The sequence below is a fragment of the Musa acuminata genome, chromosome BXJ3-2 (genome assembly GCF_036884655.1).
Source record: "Musa acuminata AAA Group cultivar baxijiao chromosome BXJ3-2, Cavendish_Baxijiao_AAA, whole genome shotgun sequence".
NCBI classification, from domain to species: domain Eukaryota; kingdom Viridiplantae; phylum Streptophyta; class Magnoliopsida; order Zingiberales; family Musaceae; genus Musa; species Musa acuminata.
In genome coordinates, this window is record NC_088350.1 from 20,005,831 (window position 1) to 20,024,588 (window position 18,758).

An 18,758-nucleotide genomic window follows, 5' to 3' on the forward strand; every position below is an offset into this window, starting at 1 on the left:
GGTCAACAAGAAACAAATGGTAACCAACCTACAGAAATTCAAGACAAATAAATATTGTCTGGTGACTCCGATCTATATATATACATATATAAGGCACTATTATTATTCAAGCTCTTTTTGCATAAAAAGGAGCCAGCTACATAATTTCCTCAAATATGTATTGGTTGAGAACTGAATTTAGTGGGTTATATAATTCATATTTGCTTTATTTGTTATTTTGCTGTTTGTGACTGCCTGATATCTGGGGCATGTAACTGTGCTAAACAAGTAAACATAACTTTGAAGATACTGCAAAATGCAAATAAGATCAGCTGTTTGGATCAATTCTGTAGGTTTCTTACATGATAACCAGCAAGGGCGGAGGATGGAGGATCAGGATAGTAAAAGCCTAAAAGGTGCTAAATTTTAAGTGTTTTTCGTTCAAAATGAATATGAACGTGTTGGGTACATTATGGAGTCATGGACATGGATACATGTTAGATTTCGAGAAATACGAAAACAAAACCAAATATTGCTAAAACTGGTTTTGATACTTGATAGAAATCTGACTTAACCAAATATTGCAAAAGGTACATAATTGTTTTATGGAGATAAATATATATATATATTCCTTGAATAATTGGCCTTATAAAGGTTTGTTGTTGTTACTGTAGATTGATTTTGATAATTCCTTAAATTGGTTGGCATGTTTTTGTAGAAATAAATACTTTAATCCATCTCAGACATTTAGGATAAATTATGGCTTGAAAAAGAATGCAGACATGTACTTGTTTTTACATCTGCATCAGTATTCATTTTTTTTCGATCCAAATTCATATCCATATCCATATCCAGACACCATTAGACTTAGTGCAGATGTTAATCTGCCTTTGAAGAAGAAATATCAAAATCAGAACCATACAACTAAATCCTCACACATAATATAAAGTGAAAGTTCACTTGTACATTTAAAACTCACCCTTGCCACCACTAGACATAGATCTTCTTAGATAGTCCCCTGCTGACTTTGGTATCATAACAACAGGAATTGTAATATTCAGATGAGTTTCATTTTTAGTGCACACCATTTCAGTAAGATCTGAGATGTAGCAGATAAATTGTTAGATGACAAGAAACGGATTGTTTCTATAAGAATTTGTAACTTGAGAAACATACTTTGAAGGTAAAAGAGGAGAAATATTACCTTCATCATCATTTATCACCATCAAACCTGCTGCACCACTGGACTCTGCAATTTCTGCCTTGGTTGCATAAGTGCAATTCCCACGCTCGGCAACAACAAAAGAGTTTGATAACTGCAACAGAAGGAGCACCTTAGGAAGACCAAAATAAAAAAGGGAAAGGAACAAATATATCTATAAAACAAGGACATACTTAGTATCTTAATATCTATGTGGAGACAGTAAGAGATGAAAGGAGCAATAGTGAAATAAACTAAATTTGATTATCATGTCCCACAATGGAGTTTCATCATTAGAAATTTTCTGAACAAATCCCCTTAATTTGGGATGTTCTTGATTGACAGGGAGTCGTCAATTGATTAACTTATAAGAACATCTATTTTGTGCTAATCAAGGATTTAATGCCTGTCAAACCAATACAAGCTGCCCAGAATTTACAGGTTCAACTATTTATCTGTGCGCAAACTGAGGTACTGGACAGCACTGTTTTGACCCAAGATCACAGTCTGGTACATAGCAACTACTGCACTTACCACTCAAGTATATGAAGTTTGAACCATATAAATTTGTACAACGTGGTAAGTCTAATGCAAATCATTTCTCTTCCCAACACTCAAAGCAGATCTGGGGCTGAAATTTCAGAAACAAAACCATTCAAGCTGTTGTCTGCCATCTTTTACTCTTCTCCCCAATCAAGCTTCGGATCTCAAGCAAGGGAAGAACTCTCCAAGATGATAGACATCTTAATTTTTTCATTAATCTTCATTTGTATGTATTACTTCTCTTGCTTCATTTCAATTGTTGTCATTTACACATCAAACTTTTAATGAGCAACTCATGATTAAAGTTAACTGAGGCTGGATATATGCATATCTAACCTAGATCTATGAAAAAACTAGGCTTCAGATGTTTGCGACTGTTGCGGCATCAATTTCATGGGTCAAGGTAAAATTTTGACAATTGATCTCAACATGTAAAATCAGATGGATCTTACTGTCCACCAGAACAGCATAGTAATAGTACCGGTTTTGTAGCACCATTAAACCTTCATCTCACATTTGGTGGAGCACAATATCAGGACCAAACCATGTCTACCAACCAGTGTAGTCAAAGGCACTAGGCACTAGAACGCCTCAAGGTACCAAAATGCACAAGGTGCTAGGCATTCGCCTAGGCAAGAAACTAAACGATCGCAAATATTAAAATTTTAAAAAATATATAATTAAAGAGAAGAGGGAGGAGGAGAAGGAAAGAGAGGGGGGCTGTCAAGGTCCGAGGAGGCTTGGCAACTGTCAGTTGTGAGGGGAGATACCCAAGAGGAGGTGGTGATGGTGGGAGGGTGAGGGGGAAATGAGGGCAATGATGGAGAAGGAAAAAGAGAGAGGGGACAGTTAGAGGAAAAGGAATTAGGTAGGAAGAGAAAGAGGAAGGAAAAGGAATCAGGCAAGAGGAGAAAGAGGATGAGGAGGGAGAGGGGGTTGTTGGTTGGAAGGGAACTATCAAGGGGCGATAATAAAGGAGGAAAAAGAGGGAGGGATAGCGAGGGGGAAGGAGAGAGAGAAGAAGAGGGAGATGGAATAAGGTAGGAGGAGATCTAGGGAGGCTCGGCAGGGGCTATCAAGGAGGCCCAGCAGTAGGCGACAACAGCAGAAGAAAAACACACTACCGGAGTGTCACAGACTTAGCTGGTTTTGCCTAAGTCGTGCGGCACCCTTGCGTGTCCGTCCGCAAAGGTCAGCCTCCCCGAAACCTCTCATTGTCCCTTAGGACCAACAAAAGAGAGAACGGGTTAGAGAGAACGCCTCAATCGGGATCCACAAGCAAACATCTCCGAAAAACACTTCATAGACAATGCAAATTACAAACAGACTTTACAAGTTCTGAACAGTTGCACAACAAAGGGTAAAATGGTCCATTACAGATCGAAAATCTCTCGCACGTGTCCACATGACACAACCTTTATTTACAAGCCTAAAGAGGCCACCAACCCAACTAAAATGGGACTATTAAGCCTTCGGCCGCCCCTCTACAAAGCATGAACATGCCAAAAGACACGGACATACATAAGCATTACATCAAACATCTTGTTTAGAAGTTTGTCCGTGACATTCTCCCCCACTTATTCCTTCGACGTCCTCGTTGAAGCCTTTATCGACACTGCAACTCCTCGCCTTTGTTGAGTCTTCAATCTTCTGCTCCAGCTACAATGCGCCTCTTAGCTCCTAGCTGCTCTCCGCTGCTGTTTTTGAGTAGTCGAACCTTTGATCCGCCATTCTGCTTCAACTCACCAATGACTCTGACTCTGGTGTGGGGTTGGCTGAATTGTGTTGATCATTATTGATTCCTGCGGATCCCCCAAATGAAGGAAAAGACCATCCTTACTGCGTCAGTCTCTCAAATGCCTCATGTTGCTTGAACTGGGTGGATGCTTGTTGGAGCCTTAATGAGCATCGTCTCGCAAACTTCTGAAGTTTTGGGTCCTTCCTCCACAACATTTGTTCATTGACTCTTCTTTCACTTAGTTGTCACATCCAAGTAGGTTCGCATCACTTCCTCTTTCGATTGGCATTTCGTTGGGAAATAAAGCGGACAATCTACTCTCAGTAGCACTGATCACCGTTGGTGAGGATTTGACAACTATTGTCTTTCATTATCTTCTAAGGGTCTTTGAACTTGTGCAGAGCTCCTCTACTGGATAGATAAGAGAATTGGGGTACTCGGTTTCGCCCATTCTCTTAAGGGTTGAGAAGGCAAAGGTTACTTGACTTCGCCCGCCTCCTCGAGGTTGTACTCCATGCATCGAGCTGGTTACTAGCCTTCGCCTGCTCTTTGCTCACACTTCTGAAGCACTTGAAGTGTTTGCACTCCTTGCGTTGAGTTAGTTACTGTGATTCACCTTCTCAATGTCATCGAACTTCTGGAATGTAGGAAGTTTTCACCCCAATTTGGAGTAATTCTCTTATAGGTTTGGTCGCCTCTGGGATTGTACCGTCTTCTCCATCAATCCTGCCGCCTACTCTACTGAGTAGCAAAGGTACAGCACCGCGTACTGCCTGCTTCGTTCCTTGGTTATGCACTCTTGCATGACCCGAAGTCCTTCACTTTCGGCTATCTTGATGAGAAGCTCATTGACACCGGTCTTACGAAGTTCCTCGGCCTCTGCCCTTCAGCCTTGTCTCGGTACTTGGAGATTGCCTCTGCACGCTCCACCTCCTCGGCCCCTTTCACGACCAAACGCTCTCCCTCCATGAGAGCAAGGGATCAATGACTTTCACGGAAGTCCCGCCTCTGCGGTACCATGGCACTGCCATGCCCATGGCCCTATTATCCGTCGCCTCGCATCTGCATCCCTTTTCTTCACGATCAGTAGATATGTCTCCGTGGCACTCCTCTGAGTCCACCTCCATTCTAACTGATGCTTGATTTTGGGTAGCTAAGTCCCTCTGGACTCATCGTCGCTTCCTTGCCCCTTTCGACCCCCTGCTTCAACACCTCTGTGTTCTCCAAGCAGTCTGTTTAGTCGATGGAAAGACAGACTGCAACTCCCATGCATGGCCTCTGCCATCACGTTGTAGGGTTTGCACCGATTCTGTTCTCCTTAGCTTCCTTGGTAGCAACGTTCGCTTACTCGGCCTTGTCCTCTGACTTGCCGGGCTCCCTTAAGCGAATATGAGCTCTGGAGCAGTCCAACTCTCTAGCTGCTTCGATCATACCTCTGCATGATCAAGTCTCTCCCATGGAACTCACTGGTACTTGCATTCGAACTTTTCCCTTGGTGGAACCCAGCCCCCATATGCTGATGACCAAGGCTTTCATCCGATGCAAAATTCGATGCGCGCATGGAAGACCCGCCTTTGCGGTACCATGGCCTTCACTCCTTGAATCCATAGCCCTTCTTGTCGTCGTGTTGTTCACCAAAGTGGAGCTTCCAATAGCTCCCGATCATACCTCCATATGATCTAGTCCCTCCCGGGACTAGGTCGTGTGTATCGCATTGCCACGAACTGTTCCACCACGATCCGCTGACCATGTCGCCTCCTGGTGACATCTCTATTGCATTCTGATCCTTGTGGAATAAACTCGAATTGTGAACCCTCCATGTGTGGCCTCTGCCAATACATCGCTGGGTCTCTTCCACCTTCGATTTTGTTCGCTCCTTTGGCAATCGACCTTCATCCACCCACTCTTGGGTCACACCTAGATGAAGCACCGCTCTAGGACAGTCCGTCGCCTAGTAGCTCCTGAAGTCCACCGACTTCACTGTAGTTTGTGCACCATTGTCTGGATCCTGGGCCTCTGCCCCTACCAGCACAATCTCCGCTGCGCATCGCTTCCTTCATAGCAACTTGAATGGCAACACTGTGGCATATTCTTCAAGAGTAACCACCTCTGAGTCCTCTTGCCCCGTGCTAAGGCCTTCTGAACCCAATTTCGCCTCCGCAAATTGAGTCGCCTTAGTTCCTCCATCAAATGCTTCTCCGAGATAAGGTGCATGTGCCTAGAAGCTCCCTTCGTCTTCGGCACCATGCAAGATGAGTCCGCTCCGTCAGAATGAAGGACCCATGGAACAACATGATCCTACTCTTGCCTCTCCAAGAGTTCATATCCTTGACCTCTGTCTAAGGAAAGCACTGTGCCTCTGCTCCATGTTCCAACTTCTATGCTGGCTCCCTTCATGCGGCTTGAGTACTTCACCAAGTTACACCCAAGTTGCTCCGCTCCTCGTTTTTGCATTGAGTTGATGGTGGCCCTCGTGCCCACCATTCCACGGGTCAGCCCTCCCTTGAGTCCGATCTCCGTATCGACTCCAAGTGTGCCTTCATTTAAGTTGCTTTGGGTCGCTCCCCCACTTGATCTCGCAATGCATCCACCAATGCATTCTCTCAAGCGAGATCATGAGACGACTCCTCGCCGCTTGCTCAGTCCATCGAGCTTCGTGGAGTTGTTGTTTGTTGAGGTACTCCTCCTCAACATGTGAGGTCCGTCCCACATGATTCTCTCTCTGGAGAGCCGGGACTTATCCCTCCTGGATAACTGTCTCATTGGAGCAACATCTCTCTTCGTTTCGGAGACCACCATCCCCTTGGACTACTCCGATCTGCTGAACAAACTGTGCATTAATCTGCCTCCTGCAAACGCACTTGCTAGATTGCGACTCCATGTCAATACAGCCCCCGCTGCACCACTCAAGGCCTAGCAACATGCTGAACTCATTGCACACTTCAGCCTCCTACGGACGTATCCTTCGCATGCCGAAGAGAAAGTTCCAATGCTCCATTGTCACGGACTTAGCTGGTTTTGCCTAAGTCGTGCGGCACCCTTGCGTGTCTGTCCGCAAAGGTCAACCTCCCCGAAGCCTCCCATTGTCCCTTAGGACCACCAAAAGAGAGAACGGGTTAGAGAGAACGCCTCAATCGGGATCCACAAGCAAACATCTCCGAAAAACACTTCATAGACAATACAAATTACAAACAGACTTTACAAGCTCTAAACAGTGGCACAACAAAGGGTAAAATGGTCCATTACAGACCGAGAATCTCTCACACGTGTCCACATTACACAACCTTTATTTACAAGCCTAAAGCGGCCACCAACTCAACTAAAATAGGACTATTAAGCCTTCGGCCGCCCCTCTACGTGCTATACAAGGCATGAACATGCCAAAAGACACGGACATACATGAGCATTACATCAAACATCTTGTTTAGAAGTTTGTCCGTGACATTCTCCCCCACTTATTCCTTCGACGTCCTCGTTGAAGCCTTTGTCGACACTGCAACTCCTCGCCTTTGCTGAGTCTTCAATCTTCTGCTCCAGCTACAATGCGCCTCTTGGCTCCTAGCTGCTCTCCACTGTTGTTTTTGAGTAGTCGAACCTTTGATCCGCCATGCTGCTTCAACTCACCAATAACTCTGACTCTGGTGTGGGGTTGGCTGAGTTGTGTTGATCCTTGTTGATTCCTGCGGATCCCCTAGATGAAGGAAAAGACCATCCTTACTGTGCCAGTCTCTCAAATGCCTCATGCTGCTTGAACTGGGTGGATGCTTGTTGGAGCTTTAACGAGCATCATCTCGCAAACTTTTGAAGTTTTTGGGTCCTTCCTCCACAAAATTTGCTCATTGACTCTTCTTTCACTTAGTTGTCACATCCAAGTAGGTTCGCATCACTTCCGCTTTCGATTGGCATTTCGTTGGGAAATGAAGCGGACAATCTACTCTTAGTAGCACTGATCACCGTTGGTGAGGATTTGACAACTATTGTCTTCCATTATCTTCGAAAGGCCTTTGAACTTGTGCAGAGCTCCTCTGCTGGATAGATAAGAGAATTGGGATACTCGGTTTCGCCCATTCTCTTAACAGTTGAGAAGGCAAAGGTTACTTGACTTCGCCCGCCTCCTCAAGGTTGTACTTCATACATCGAGCTGGTTACTGGCCTTCGCCTGCTCTTTGCTCACACTTCTGAAGCACTTGAAGTGTTTGCACTCCTTGCGTTGAGTTAGCTACTGTGATTCACCTTTTCAATGCCATCGAACTTCTGGAATGCAGGAAGATTTCACCCCAACTTGGAGTAATTCTCTAATAGGTTTGGTCGCCTCTGAGATTGTACCGTCTTCTCCATCAACCCTGGCGCCTACTCCACTGAGTAGCAAAGGTACAGCACCGCGTACTGCCTGCTTCATTCCTTGGTTATGCACTCTTGCATGACCCGAAGTCCTTCACTTTCGGCTATCTTGATGAGAAGCACATTGACACCGGTCTTACGAAGTTCTTCGGCCTCTGCCCTTCAGCCTTGTCTCGGTACTTGGAGATTGCCTCTGCATGCTCCACCTCCTCGGCCCCTTTCACTACCAAACGCTCTCCCTCCATGAGAGCAAGGGATCAATGACTTTCACGGAAGTCCCGCCTCTGCGGTACCATGGCGCTGCCATGCCCATGGCCCTACTATCCGTCGCCTCGCATCTGCATCCCTTTTCTTCACAATCAGTAGATATGCCTCTTTGGCACTCCTCCAAGTCCACCTCCATTCTAACTGATGCTTGGTTTTGGGTAGCTAAGTCCCTCTGGACTCGTCGTCGCTTCATCGCCCCTTTCGACCCCCTGCTTCAACACCTCTGTGTTCTCCAAGCAGTCCGTTTGGTCGATGGAAAGACAGACTGCAACTCCCATGCATGGCCTCTGCCATCACGTTGTAGGGTTTGCACCGATTCTGTTCTCCTTAGCTTCCTTGGTAGCAACGTTCGCTTACTCGGCCTTGTCCTCTGACTTGCCGGGCTCCCTTAAGCGAATATGAGCTCTGAAGTAGTCCAACTCTCCAGTTGCTTCGATCATACCTCTGCATGATCAAGTCCCTCCCATGGAACTCACTGGTACTTGCATTCGAACTTTTCCCTTGGTGGAACCCAACCCCCATATGCTGATGACCAAGGTTTTCATCCGATGCAAAATTCGATGCACGCCCGGAAGACCCGCCTCTGCGGTACCATGGCCTTCACTCCTTGAATCCATAGCCCTTCTTGCCATCGTGTTGTTCACCGAAGTGGAGCTCCCAGTAGCTCCCGATCATACCTCCATATGATCTAATCCCTCACGGGCTTAGGTCGTGTGTATCGCATTGCCACGAACTATTCCACCACGATCCGCTGCACCATGTCGCCTCCTGGTGACATCTCCATTGCATTCTGATCCTTGTGGAATAAACTCGAATTGTGAACCCTCCATGTGTGGCCTCTGCCATTACATCGCAGGGTCTCCTCCACCTTCGATTTTGTTCGCTCCTTTGGCAATCGACCTTCATCCACCCACTCTTGGGTCACACCTAGATGAAGCACCGCTCTAGGACAGTCCGTCGCCTAGTAGCTCCCGAAGTCCATCGACTTCACTGTAATTTGTGCACCATTGTCTGGATCCTGGGCCTCTGCCCCTACCAGCACAATCTCCGCTGCGCACCGCTTCCTTCATAGCAACTCGAATGGTAACACTGTGGCATATTCTTCAAGAGTACCCGCCTCTGCGTCCTCTTGCCCCGTGCTAAGGCCTTCTGTACCCAACTTCGCCCCCGCAAATTGAGTCGCCTTAGTTCCTTCATCAAATGCTTCTCCGAGATAAGGTGCATGTGCCCAGAAGCTCCCTTCATCTTTGGCACCATGCAAGATGAGTCCGCTCCATCAGAATGAAGGACCCATGGAACAACATGATCCTACTCTTGCCTCTGCAAGAGTTCATGTCCTTGACCTCTGTCTAAGGAAAGCACTGTGCCTCTACTCCACGTTCCAACTTCTATGCTGGCTCCCTTCATGTGGCTTGAGTACTTCGTCAAGTTACACCCAAGTTGCTCTGCTCCTCGTTTTTGCATTGAGTCGATGGTGGCCCTCGCGCCTACCATTCCACGGGTCAGCCCTCTTTTGAGTCCGATCTCCACATCGACTCCAAGTGTGCTTTCATTTAAGTTGCTTTGGGTCGCTCCCCCACTTGATCTCGCAATGCATCCACTAATGCATTCTCTCAAGCGAGATCATGCAACGACTCCTCGCTGCTTGCTCAGTCCATCGAGCTTCGTGGAGTTGTTGTTTGTTGAGGTACTCCTCCTCAACATGTGAGGTCCATCTCACATGATTCTCTCTTTGGAGAGCCGGGACTTATCCCTCCTGGATAACTGTCCCATTGGAGCAACATCTCTCTTCGTTTCGGAGACCACCATCCCCTTGGACTACTCCGATCTGCTGAACAAACTGTGCATTGTTCTGCCTCCTGCAAACGCACTTGCTAGATTGCGACTCCCCGTCAATACAGTCCCCACTGCACCCCTCAAGGCCTAGCAACATGCTGAACTCGTTGCACACTTCAGCCTCCTACGGACGTATCCTTCACATGCCGAAGAGAAAGTTTCAATGCTCCATGGCACCGAGTTTCGGTCGCCTTGGGATGGCCACGAGCATTCCATCGTCCGCATACAAGCCCCTGCATGAGTACCAAATTCTTCGAGTTAGCAATTCCCCTCACCTCTGTGAGCTTTGCATAACTCTTTTTGGTCGTTGAGCAACTCATTCCACCTTGGATGGTCTCATCCTTTACCAAGCGCCTCGCTTGCCTTGAGCATCATCAAGTCTAGTTGTCAACGTTGAGCCGTAGCTCAAACTCAACCATCCCAACCTTTGTGCGCTCCGCATTCTTCCAAGCTTATCTGTTCTCATGGTGCCTCTTGTGCGAAGGGTTGCCCATTCCTCTGAATGCCAATCTCAGATACCCGCTCCTCCGAGCGACTCCTTTTTCCTACATCTCCATGCCCGTTTTCCCCCAAACGGTCGCGCGTGTGCTGACTACCCTCAACACAGCTCCGCTAGGTCCCCCACGTTTGCATGCTAAGTGTTTCTATGAGTGCTTGTCCCACTCTGATACCATCTGTCACGGACTTAGCTGGTTTTGCCTAAGTCGTGCGGCACCCTTGCATGTCCATCCGCAAAGGTTAGCCTCTCATTGTCCCTTAGGACCAACAAAAGAGAGAACGGGTTAGAGAGAACGCCTCAATCGGGATCCACAAGCAAACATCTCCGAAAAACACTTCATAGACAATGCAAATTACAAACAGACTTTACAAGCTCTAAACAGTGGCACAACAAAGGGTAAAATGGTCTATTACAGACCGAGAATCTCTCACACGTGTCCACATGACACAACCTTTATTTACAAGCCTAAAGAGGCCACCAACCCAACTAAAATGGGACTATTAAGCCTTCAGCCGCCCCTCTACGTGCTGTACAAGGCATGAACATGCCAAAAGACACGAACATACATGAGCATTACATCAAACATCTTGTTTAGAAGTTTGTCCGTGACACCATGGCGCCGAGTTTCGGTCGCCTTGGGATGGCCACGAACATTCCATCGTCCGCATACAAGCCCATGCATGAGTACCAAATTCTTCGAGTTAGCAATTCCCCTCACCTCTGTGAGCTTTGTATAACTCTTTTGGTCATTGAGCAACTCATTCCACCTTGCATGGTCTCATCCTTTACCAAGCGCCTTGCTTGCCTTGAGCACCATCAAGTCTAGTTGTCAACGTTGAGCCGTAGCTCAAACTCAACCATCCCAACCTTTGTGCGCTCCGCATTCTTCCAAGCTTATCTGTTCTCATGGTGTCTCTTGCGCGAAGGGTTGCCCATTCCTTTGAATGCCAATCTCATATGTCCGCTCCTCCGAGCGACTCCTTTTTCCTACATCTCCATGCCTGTTTTCTCCCAAACGGTCGCGCGTATGCTGACTGCCCTCAACACAGCTCCGCTAGGTCCCCCACGTTTGCATGCTAAGTGTTTCTATGAGTGCTTGTCCCGCTCTGATACCATCTGTCACGGACTTAGCTGGTTTTGCCTAAGTCGTGCGGCACCCTTGCGTGTCCGTCCGCAAAGGTCAGCCTCCCCGAAGCCTCCCATTGTCCCTTAGGACCAACAAAAGAGAGAACGGGTTAGAGAGAACGCCTCAATCGGGATCCACAAGCAAACATCTCCGAAAAACACTTAATAGACAATGCAAATTACAAACAAACTTTACAAGCTCTGAACAGTTGCACAACAAAGGGTAAAATGGTCCATTACAAACCGAAAATCTCTCGCACGTGTCCACATGACACAACCTTTATTTACAAGCCTAAAGAGGCCACCAACCCAACTAAAATAGGACTATTAAGCCTTCGGCCGCCCCTCTACAAGGCATGAACATGCCAAAAGACACGGACATACATAAGCATTACATCAAACATCTTGTTTAGAAATTTGTCCGTGACAGGAGGGCCACCACGTGAGTGTTGCCTTTGCCATAGTGGAAGAAGGAAGCTCTCCACCCTAGGTTTATATCAGGGTCGGTCTCGCGTGTAAGGGAGGGGGAAGGTTGAGTGATGTGTGTCATCTGGTTCGATCTGACCAATATCATGCTCATATAGTATGATCAAACTAGGATCAATTGAGGCATGCTCCTGAGCCGCACTGTCACGGACTTAACTGGTTTTGCCTAAGTTGTGCGGCACCCTTGCGTGTCCGTCCGCAAAGGTCAGCTTCCCCGAAGCCTCTCATGTCCCTTAGGACCCACAAAAGAGAGAACGGGTTAGAGAAAATGCCTCATTCGGGATCCACAAGCAAACATTTCCGAAAACACTTCATAGACAATGCAAATTACAAACAGACTTTACAAGCTCTGAATAGTTGCACAACAAAGGGTAAAATGATCCACTACAGACCGAAAATCTCTCACACGTGTCCACATGACACAACCTTTATTTACAAATCTAAAGCGGCCACCAACCTAACTAAAATGGGACTATTAAGCCTTCGGTCGTCCCTCTACATGCTGTACAAAGCATGAACATACCAAAAGACACGGACATACATAAGCATTACATCAAACATCCTGTTTAGAAGTTTGTTCGTGACAGCACGGAGAAAGGTCTTGGGCACACTTGGGCCACATCCAGTTGAAATCACCCACCAGCCCACCATCAATGACTTCTCTGCTACCAACAACATATGACAAGGGAACCTACGAGAAATATCATTCCTAAGCTTTGAACACATATAATGTTTCATAGGTTCTTAGCAAGGCATGTATTTTGTATGTGGTTAGCTTGTGATTATCAAAGCTTATAATCTTATTTCATCTATATGATTGAACTTGTTTGTATTCTAATAAGTTGATGTTGTATATATCTAATTGTACATGTTTAGAAGTTCTTCTTATCATCTTATGTCTTTAAGATATGATTAATAATGTCATATATGTGAGCAATTGATGGATTATAGGAAGCTTTAAGTTTGGACACCGTGTATGACCTGCTGTTTCAACTTGATGATAAAAGGCATTGGTAACATTGCATCTGCAGCTTGATAGATGACACCATGTGATGCTTGATTGATTACACCACACTTCTATAATGATGACTCGAATCTGATGTTTGATGGGTTCGAACAGCAAAGAGCTTAGGGGATCCACTACTAGATAAGGCAAGAAATCCTCCGTGTCCATCTCGTTTCATTTCAGAAGAAGTCAAAGAAGAGGAATTATAAGGGTCAAAGGATGTGGATCAATATGAGAAGTGTCCAAATGTCAAGACAAGAACCTTATTCCGTATATGTTTCAGTGTAATATTTGGTGTCTTCTAGACTGAAACTAATTCAATTTTATTTCTATGTTTTGATTGAACGAAGAAAGTATATCACCAATGTCAGTATGCTAGTACATACTAAATGTGGCAATCCAAAGGACCAGAACCAGCCTTTTACCATGTTATAGTGCATTGATAATATATTGTGTGTCAATATATAATGACCACTGAATCAAAGTTGTTGCTCGCTTTATACAACTGGCTATACCAACTTCAGCAACAAAGCAATAAAGGCAACCGATGCTATGTAAATAGCTCAAAAGATCGTTAGCTGATCTCTATAAGAAGCTCAGTTGAGCTTCTTGAGCTTTCAGGCTCCAAGCATAATACATTCATAAACCTCTTCTCTTTCTCTACCCTTCCTCCACCAGCTCTTTTCCCAAACATCCTTCCTCCTATTAAATCTATTCAATTCGTCGAAGAAGTTCAATTCCTGAAGAAGTTCAATTAGGTAAATCTGAAGCTTAATCTTTGTTTAAAGACTTAATTTAGAGGCTTCTCAACCAGCTCGCATATAGACGCTTGGGGAAGCCAGTCTACATCCATCAAAGCATACACTGAGTCTGCTTCACTGTGTTGACATTGATAAGGAAATAGAGGAACCCAAGACTGATAGCTCTATCAGGATGATAAAGACTGGATGAAGTAGAAGACCCCCACATCATTCTCAATTTGATATTGAGGTCGTGCAAAAGGAAAAGGGATGACATAGGTCAAAGGATAAAGGAGAGGAAGCATAATGCCTGGTGGAAACACATGGCCAGACTTCTGGTAGTCGATCATCTAGGAGTTATGATAGTAGACAGCAAGAGCATGCATCTGGTAATCACAACAAGGGAAAGGCTTGGCTTCATGATTGCTTGATCTTAAGGTCCACAAATATATTGTGGTTCAACTGATGATGGTGGTCAGAGCGGCCAATCTTATGTTCCTGCTACTCAGACATAGATGGATGGTGCGTGGATCGAAGAACAATATTTTAGTCATGCCACCCAAGGTACAGAACACAGTGCATGATGATCTACATAGCTTGTTTATGGCAAGAAAGGAAAGGAAAAAGCCGTAATTATTGATTCATAAGAGGATATGAGACATAGCCTATATGATACTGAGAAAGATAGTAGCTTCTCCTATTGGCAGCCTCCCTTCTATCTTAAATATCATGTTCAATAGATGCAAGGTGATGGTTGGTTATTCTTCTAATAGTCGAGTGCATCTTTTTTTTTTCCAAACAGAACAGACTATCTATCAATCAAGAAGTCTGATACAGCCACTGCACTATTCATCAGAGCAAAAAACACTGTGAACAGGGCAAAAAGCATTGCAAAATGCAGGAGGCCAGCAATCCCTCCACAAAAAATCATTCTTACTTGATCTGACTATTACTCTAAGAGTCTAAGGTGTGTAGTCCAGTGCATCTTATGGTAAATAATAATAGTATAGTGAAGCATTCAATTAACCGACTTAGCAAATGAACTGGAAATGCAATGAAGAATTATGAAATAAACAAGAATGAAGAACTTAATTACTCACTGCAAGATCTGACTAGCAATTTTTCAAGAATTGTGATAATAATCATCATGCTTGACATCAAAATGAAGCAAAGGAATTTTGTACAAGATATTGACTTCAAAAACTCTACATCTTTATCCTATTAAGCACCAACTCAAAGAAATGGAGAGGCCATTTCAGAATGAGATCAACAGACAAGAAACCTATATGCTACTGCAAATAACATGCCAATTGCTTTTTGCATAGCAGCTTCAAATAGAAAAAAAGATCCAACAAACGTCTAGAGCACATATTATAAGATCAGCATATAAAATTAGGATGTTGACCTTGGAAGATAATTTGTTGCAGGAGTTAAATGGATTTGCAAGAATAGCAGGGAGTCTTAATGCTTTAGAAACACTGGTCGGCAACGAGGCACCAAATCTGGCACTAAGTCCATCTAAGCTTGCACTTTCATCACCATTCACCCAATTCTTTATTTTAACCTGCAAACACAAAAATATAGGTCTGCTACACATAAGAGTTTGTATCTTGTAGCAGATAACCATTAAACAACATGCTTGAAAATGCTTAGAGAGAATATGCAAATATACATACGTATAATTCCATCTAGTTGTAAACTTGTTACAATAACATTCAGCTTCTAAAACTTAATAGAGCTTCTTCAGATTCAAAGAGAAGCCATTATTTATTCTAGTGAAAATATTTAGCATGCATGAGATGCAGTAAAGAGTAGAATCTTTCAACACTAATAAATCAAAATAGATGCATTTTTGAGTTTAGGAGGGTGATATAAATAGATGAAAATATGTGCTATTATCCCCTTCTCATAAAATCAGGAATTGTACTCATCATTTTAAAGCTCCCAATTATGTTAACCAAGAGAGCTGCACACAAGACATATGTTACAGTTGCTTACAACAAGCTTCCCCTGTCAATTTCACTTTCTTGTGTGCCCTTTCCTCTCTTTCTGTTCACCTTCTTTCTTCAACTTTGCTTTTCTCCCATTCTTTATGGTGACATGCAAGAAAACCGCATACAAATGTCTGACTCTATGCAATTGTCATTGTTTCACTCAGAAAACACTAGCGCAGCAAGCACATGACATATTATATGCACTGATACCTTAACCCCAGATGCGAATATGGCTATAAGAGTCAAATTCAGATGTATTTCGACAATAGAAAATACAGGAAAGTTAGAAGGATACTAAAAGTAATGAGTCATGTCAGAACACGTCACATGATATTCTATCTTATAAGAATATAGGATATTAAAAAAACTCATAAAAGGCTTGAGAGCAAGAAAGTTCCACTTTAAAACACATATTAGTTGAACTCATTACCAGAAGAATCCAACTGGATATGATCAATCAAATATGGATATTGGTTTGTGACACTTGTCAATCAGTATAATAAAGTCTAGGTAAAACTAAAAGCAAACCACTCTGACATATCATCTAAAACATTTCAGCTTACAATAACTCTTTCACAGGTTGCAATTGGGCCCAATTGAAGCCACAAACATCGCGTTTGTATTCTCACATCTAATTGAATTCTCCTTAAACTCTTTCTTTTTACCAGCCAAATATTTTTTAGGAAACATATTTTTTTTAGTTTTCTTTTTTTTACTATTTCTAGTTACTTATTTATGAGGATGCATACATAAGAGGATAATAGGAACTTTAAGATAATATGATGGGGTCAAGATTGACCACACTGATAGGCACTGAAATTGGACTAGATCAGATGAATCAAGATATTGAAATTGGAGGGTTGGCAATGCAAAATAAATAATAAAAAATTAAACTATTTAAATAAAACTTATTTTCTTTCTTTGTTCCACTTCTCTTCTAACTGTTTTCCTCATCATCATCCTCCAACTGTGTACAGGAATTCAGTTAAAATTCCTGTACATGCCATGAACAACTAAGGACAGTTTTCAAGAAGGAAATTGCTCATTCTTGGTACCTAAGTTGCCAATGAGTTATTCATGGATTAGCAAGGACATCCTGTGACTTACCTTAAGCAGCATTTCAAACCCTAAACCATATTCTATGCATTTCATATTTGTTCTTGTCAGCTGCAATTTTGTAGGGCTTTATAATACAAGACACAAAGCACTATGATTCCAAATGCAGAAAAATGATGTGTTTTTCCTCATAATCAAAAGACTGAATGATGCTTAAGCTAGAGCATCCCGGCAACATCAACAAATTAACCAATATCCATCACTTCCCAACGAGATTGTTGTGAGAAGAGCAAGACGAATGCACATTCTAGAATAACTCATCAAGCGTCGATCTGGACATGGCACCAATTCATCGTTTTGCCAAATCCTCACACCAGATTGTCAGAGACATAGAAACGAGACATCAAAAAGCTAATGGGGGGGGACGAATATTTACATCTTGGGAGGTGACATTGCAGCCAGGTGACGTGGAGGCGGATTCCCCGCCCTGCGACGCATCACCGGCGGCGAAACCCTTGAGATGAGAGGAGGCGAATAGGAAAACGAGGGCAAAATGGAGGAGAGGAAGAGAAGGAGAAGATCTTGGAATTGTCATGGCCGACACAATTTCCTCGTTCTCTCCCTTCTTCCACCCTTCCGCTTTCCCCTCCCTTCTCCTCTCCACTCTCCTCGAAAACGAATCGAGACCCTGTGGCAATATATATCGCCTTCTCCAGGGATACTAAACCAACGTACACACGTATTTATATGTGTCCATGTCCGCCAACTGGCGGACATTGCATACAATTTCTTATGCGTTTACTAAAGGCTACGTGTATAGACAAGTGAATTGATTTGGTCCAGTTCTTTTTTATCGTTAACATTATATATATATATATATATATATATATATATATATATGGTTTTATATTTATTCTTTTAAATTTAAATATATTAGTGTATATTCTAATTATCTAACATGAGATAATGATTTGGATCCAATCGAAGTTCGTTCTAAGTTCGTTCTAAGTTCGTTGTTCTAAGTTAGTCCAAGCAACTATTCACAAAATATCAAACCTACAAAACTTAGTTAGGGGCATTTTCAATAAATATCCTTCTGACAATCAAGTTAATTTTGGATTAGGTCCGATCGAACTAGTCGATCAACACTAAAAATGGAGTTTTCTATGAGAGAGCATACTTGAGGGTCCTCTTTATAGGTAATTTTTAAGATGGTTATGCTCAAAATAACCGATGGCAGGAAGGGAACATGAGGTGTTTCTGGTGGAGGCATGGTATGACGTCTACTGAACCCAACACCCACGTTAGCTAACGCCAATTAAGGGGTTGGATGGTTGGTCATTTAGTCATGTATCACTTGTGGTGGTTACGTGTTGCCTAATCTAATCATCATATGTTGCATATGGTTTACATAGCCAGCTAGTCATATGTATTCTACAAGACAATCACGTGAGTGATGACACGTGTAACATAATATTGAATTTCGTATTTTAATGATGAAACTACTTGATATATATTTATGATTTAATCTGCGTTTTGAGTGACGTAGGATGCCTCGATCAGGATGAGACAATTAAAACAGGAAAATCATATTGTGCTGGAGGAACATGTCAGAAGATTGGACGTCGGGCCGGTGGATCGGTCGACGTATCGACAGAAGGCTTCGGGCCGTGGACTCGGGCATCGAGCCAAGAAGAGCAGGTATTGTGCCAAGGATATCGGAGTTGCGGAGTCAACTGGCCGATTGGGCAATAGGCAGTAGGAGAGGACGATGCGCCGAAGAATCGGACGAAGCGTCGAGGGACCAATGACATGCCGGACAACTTGGTTAATTGCTTAGGATTAATTGTCTCGATCGAAGTTTTGTTTACATATGCAGGATTAACTACGATGAAAGTAAGACATGCAGTAGGAGTTGCGCTGGAGTCAAGACAATGATCACGTTGG

The 18,758-nt window shown here is 43.8% G+C and overlaps 1 protein-coding gene across 1 annotated transcript in view; it reads right to left on the reverse strand.

Moving 5' to 3' along the window:
• The window catches only part of LOC103972827 (signal peptide peptidase-like 2), a 70,534-nt gene extending 53,015 nt beyond the window's left edge, over window positions 1–17,519 (reverse strand). The window contains exons 1-4 of the mRNA XM_009387196.3: window positions 17,248–17,519; window positions 15,167–15,325; window positions 1,184–1,295; window positions 959–1,078 (exon numbers count right to left, since the gene is read on the reverse strand). Coding sequence (XP_009385471.2) covers window positions 959–1,078; window positions 1,184–1,295; window positions 15,167–15,325; window positions 17,248–17,406 — 550 coding nt within the window. The 5' untranslated portion in view covers window positions 17,407–17,519. The remainder of the gene's footprint in view (window positions 1–958; window positions 1,079–1,183; window positions 1,296–15,166; window positions 15,326–17,247) is intronic.
• Window positions 17,520–18,758: the final 1,239 nt, after the last annotated feature.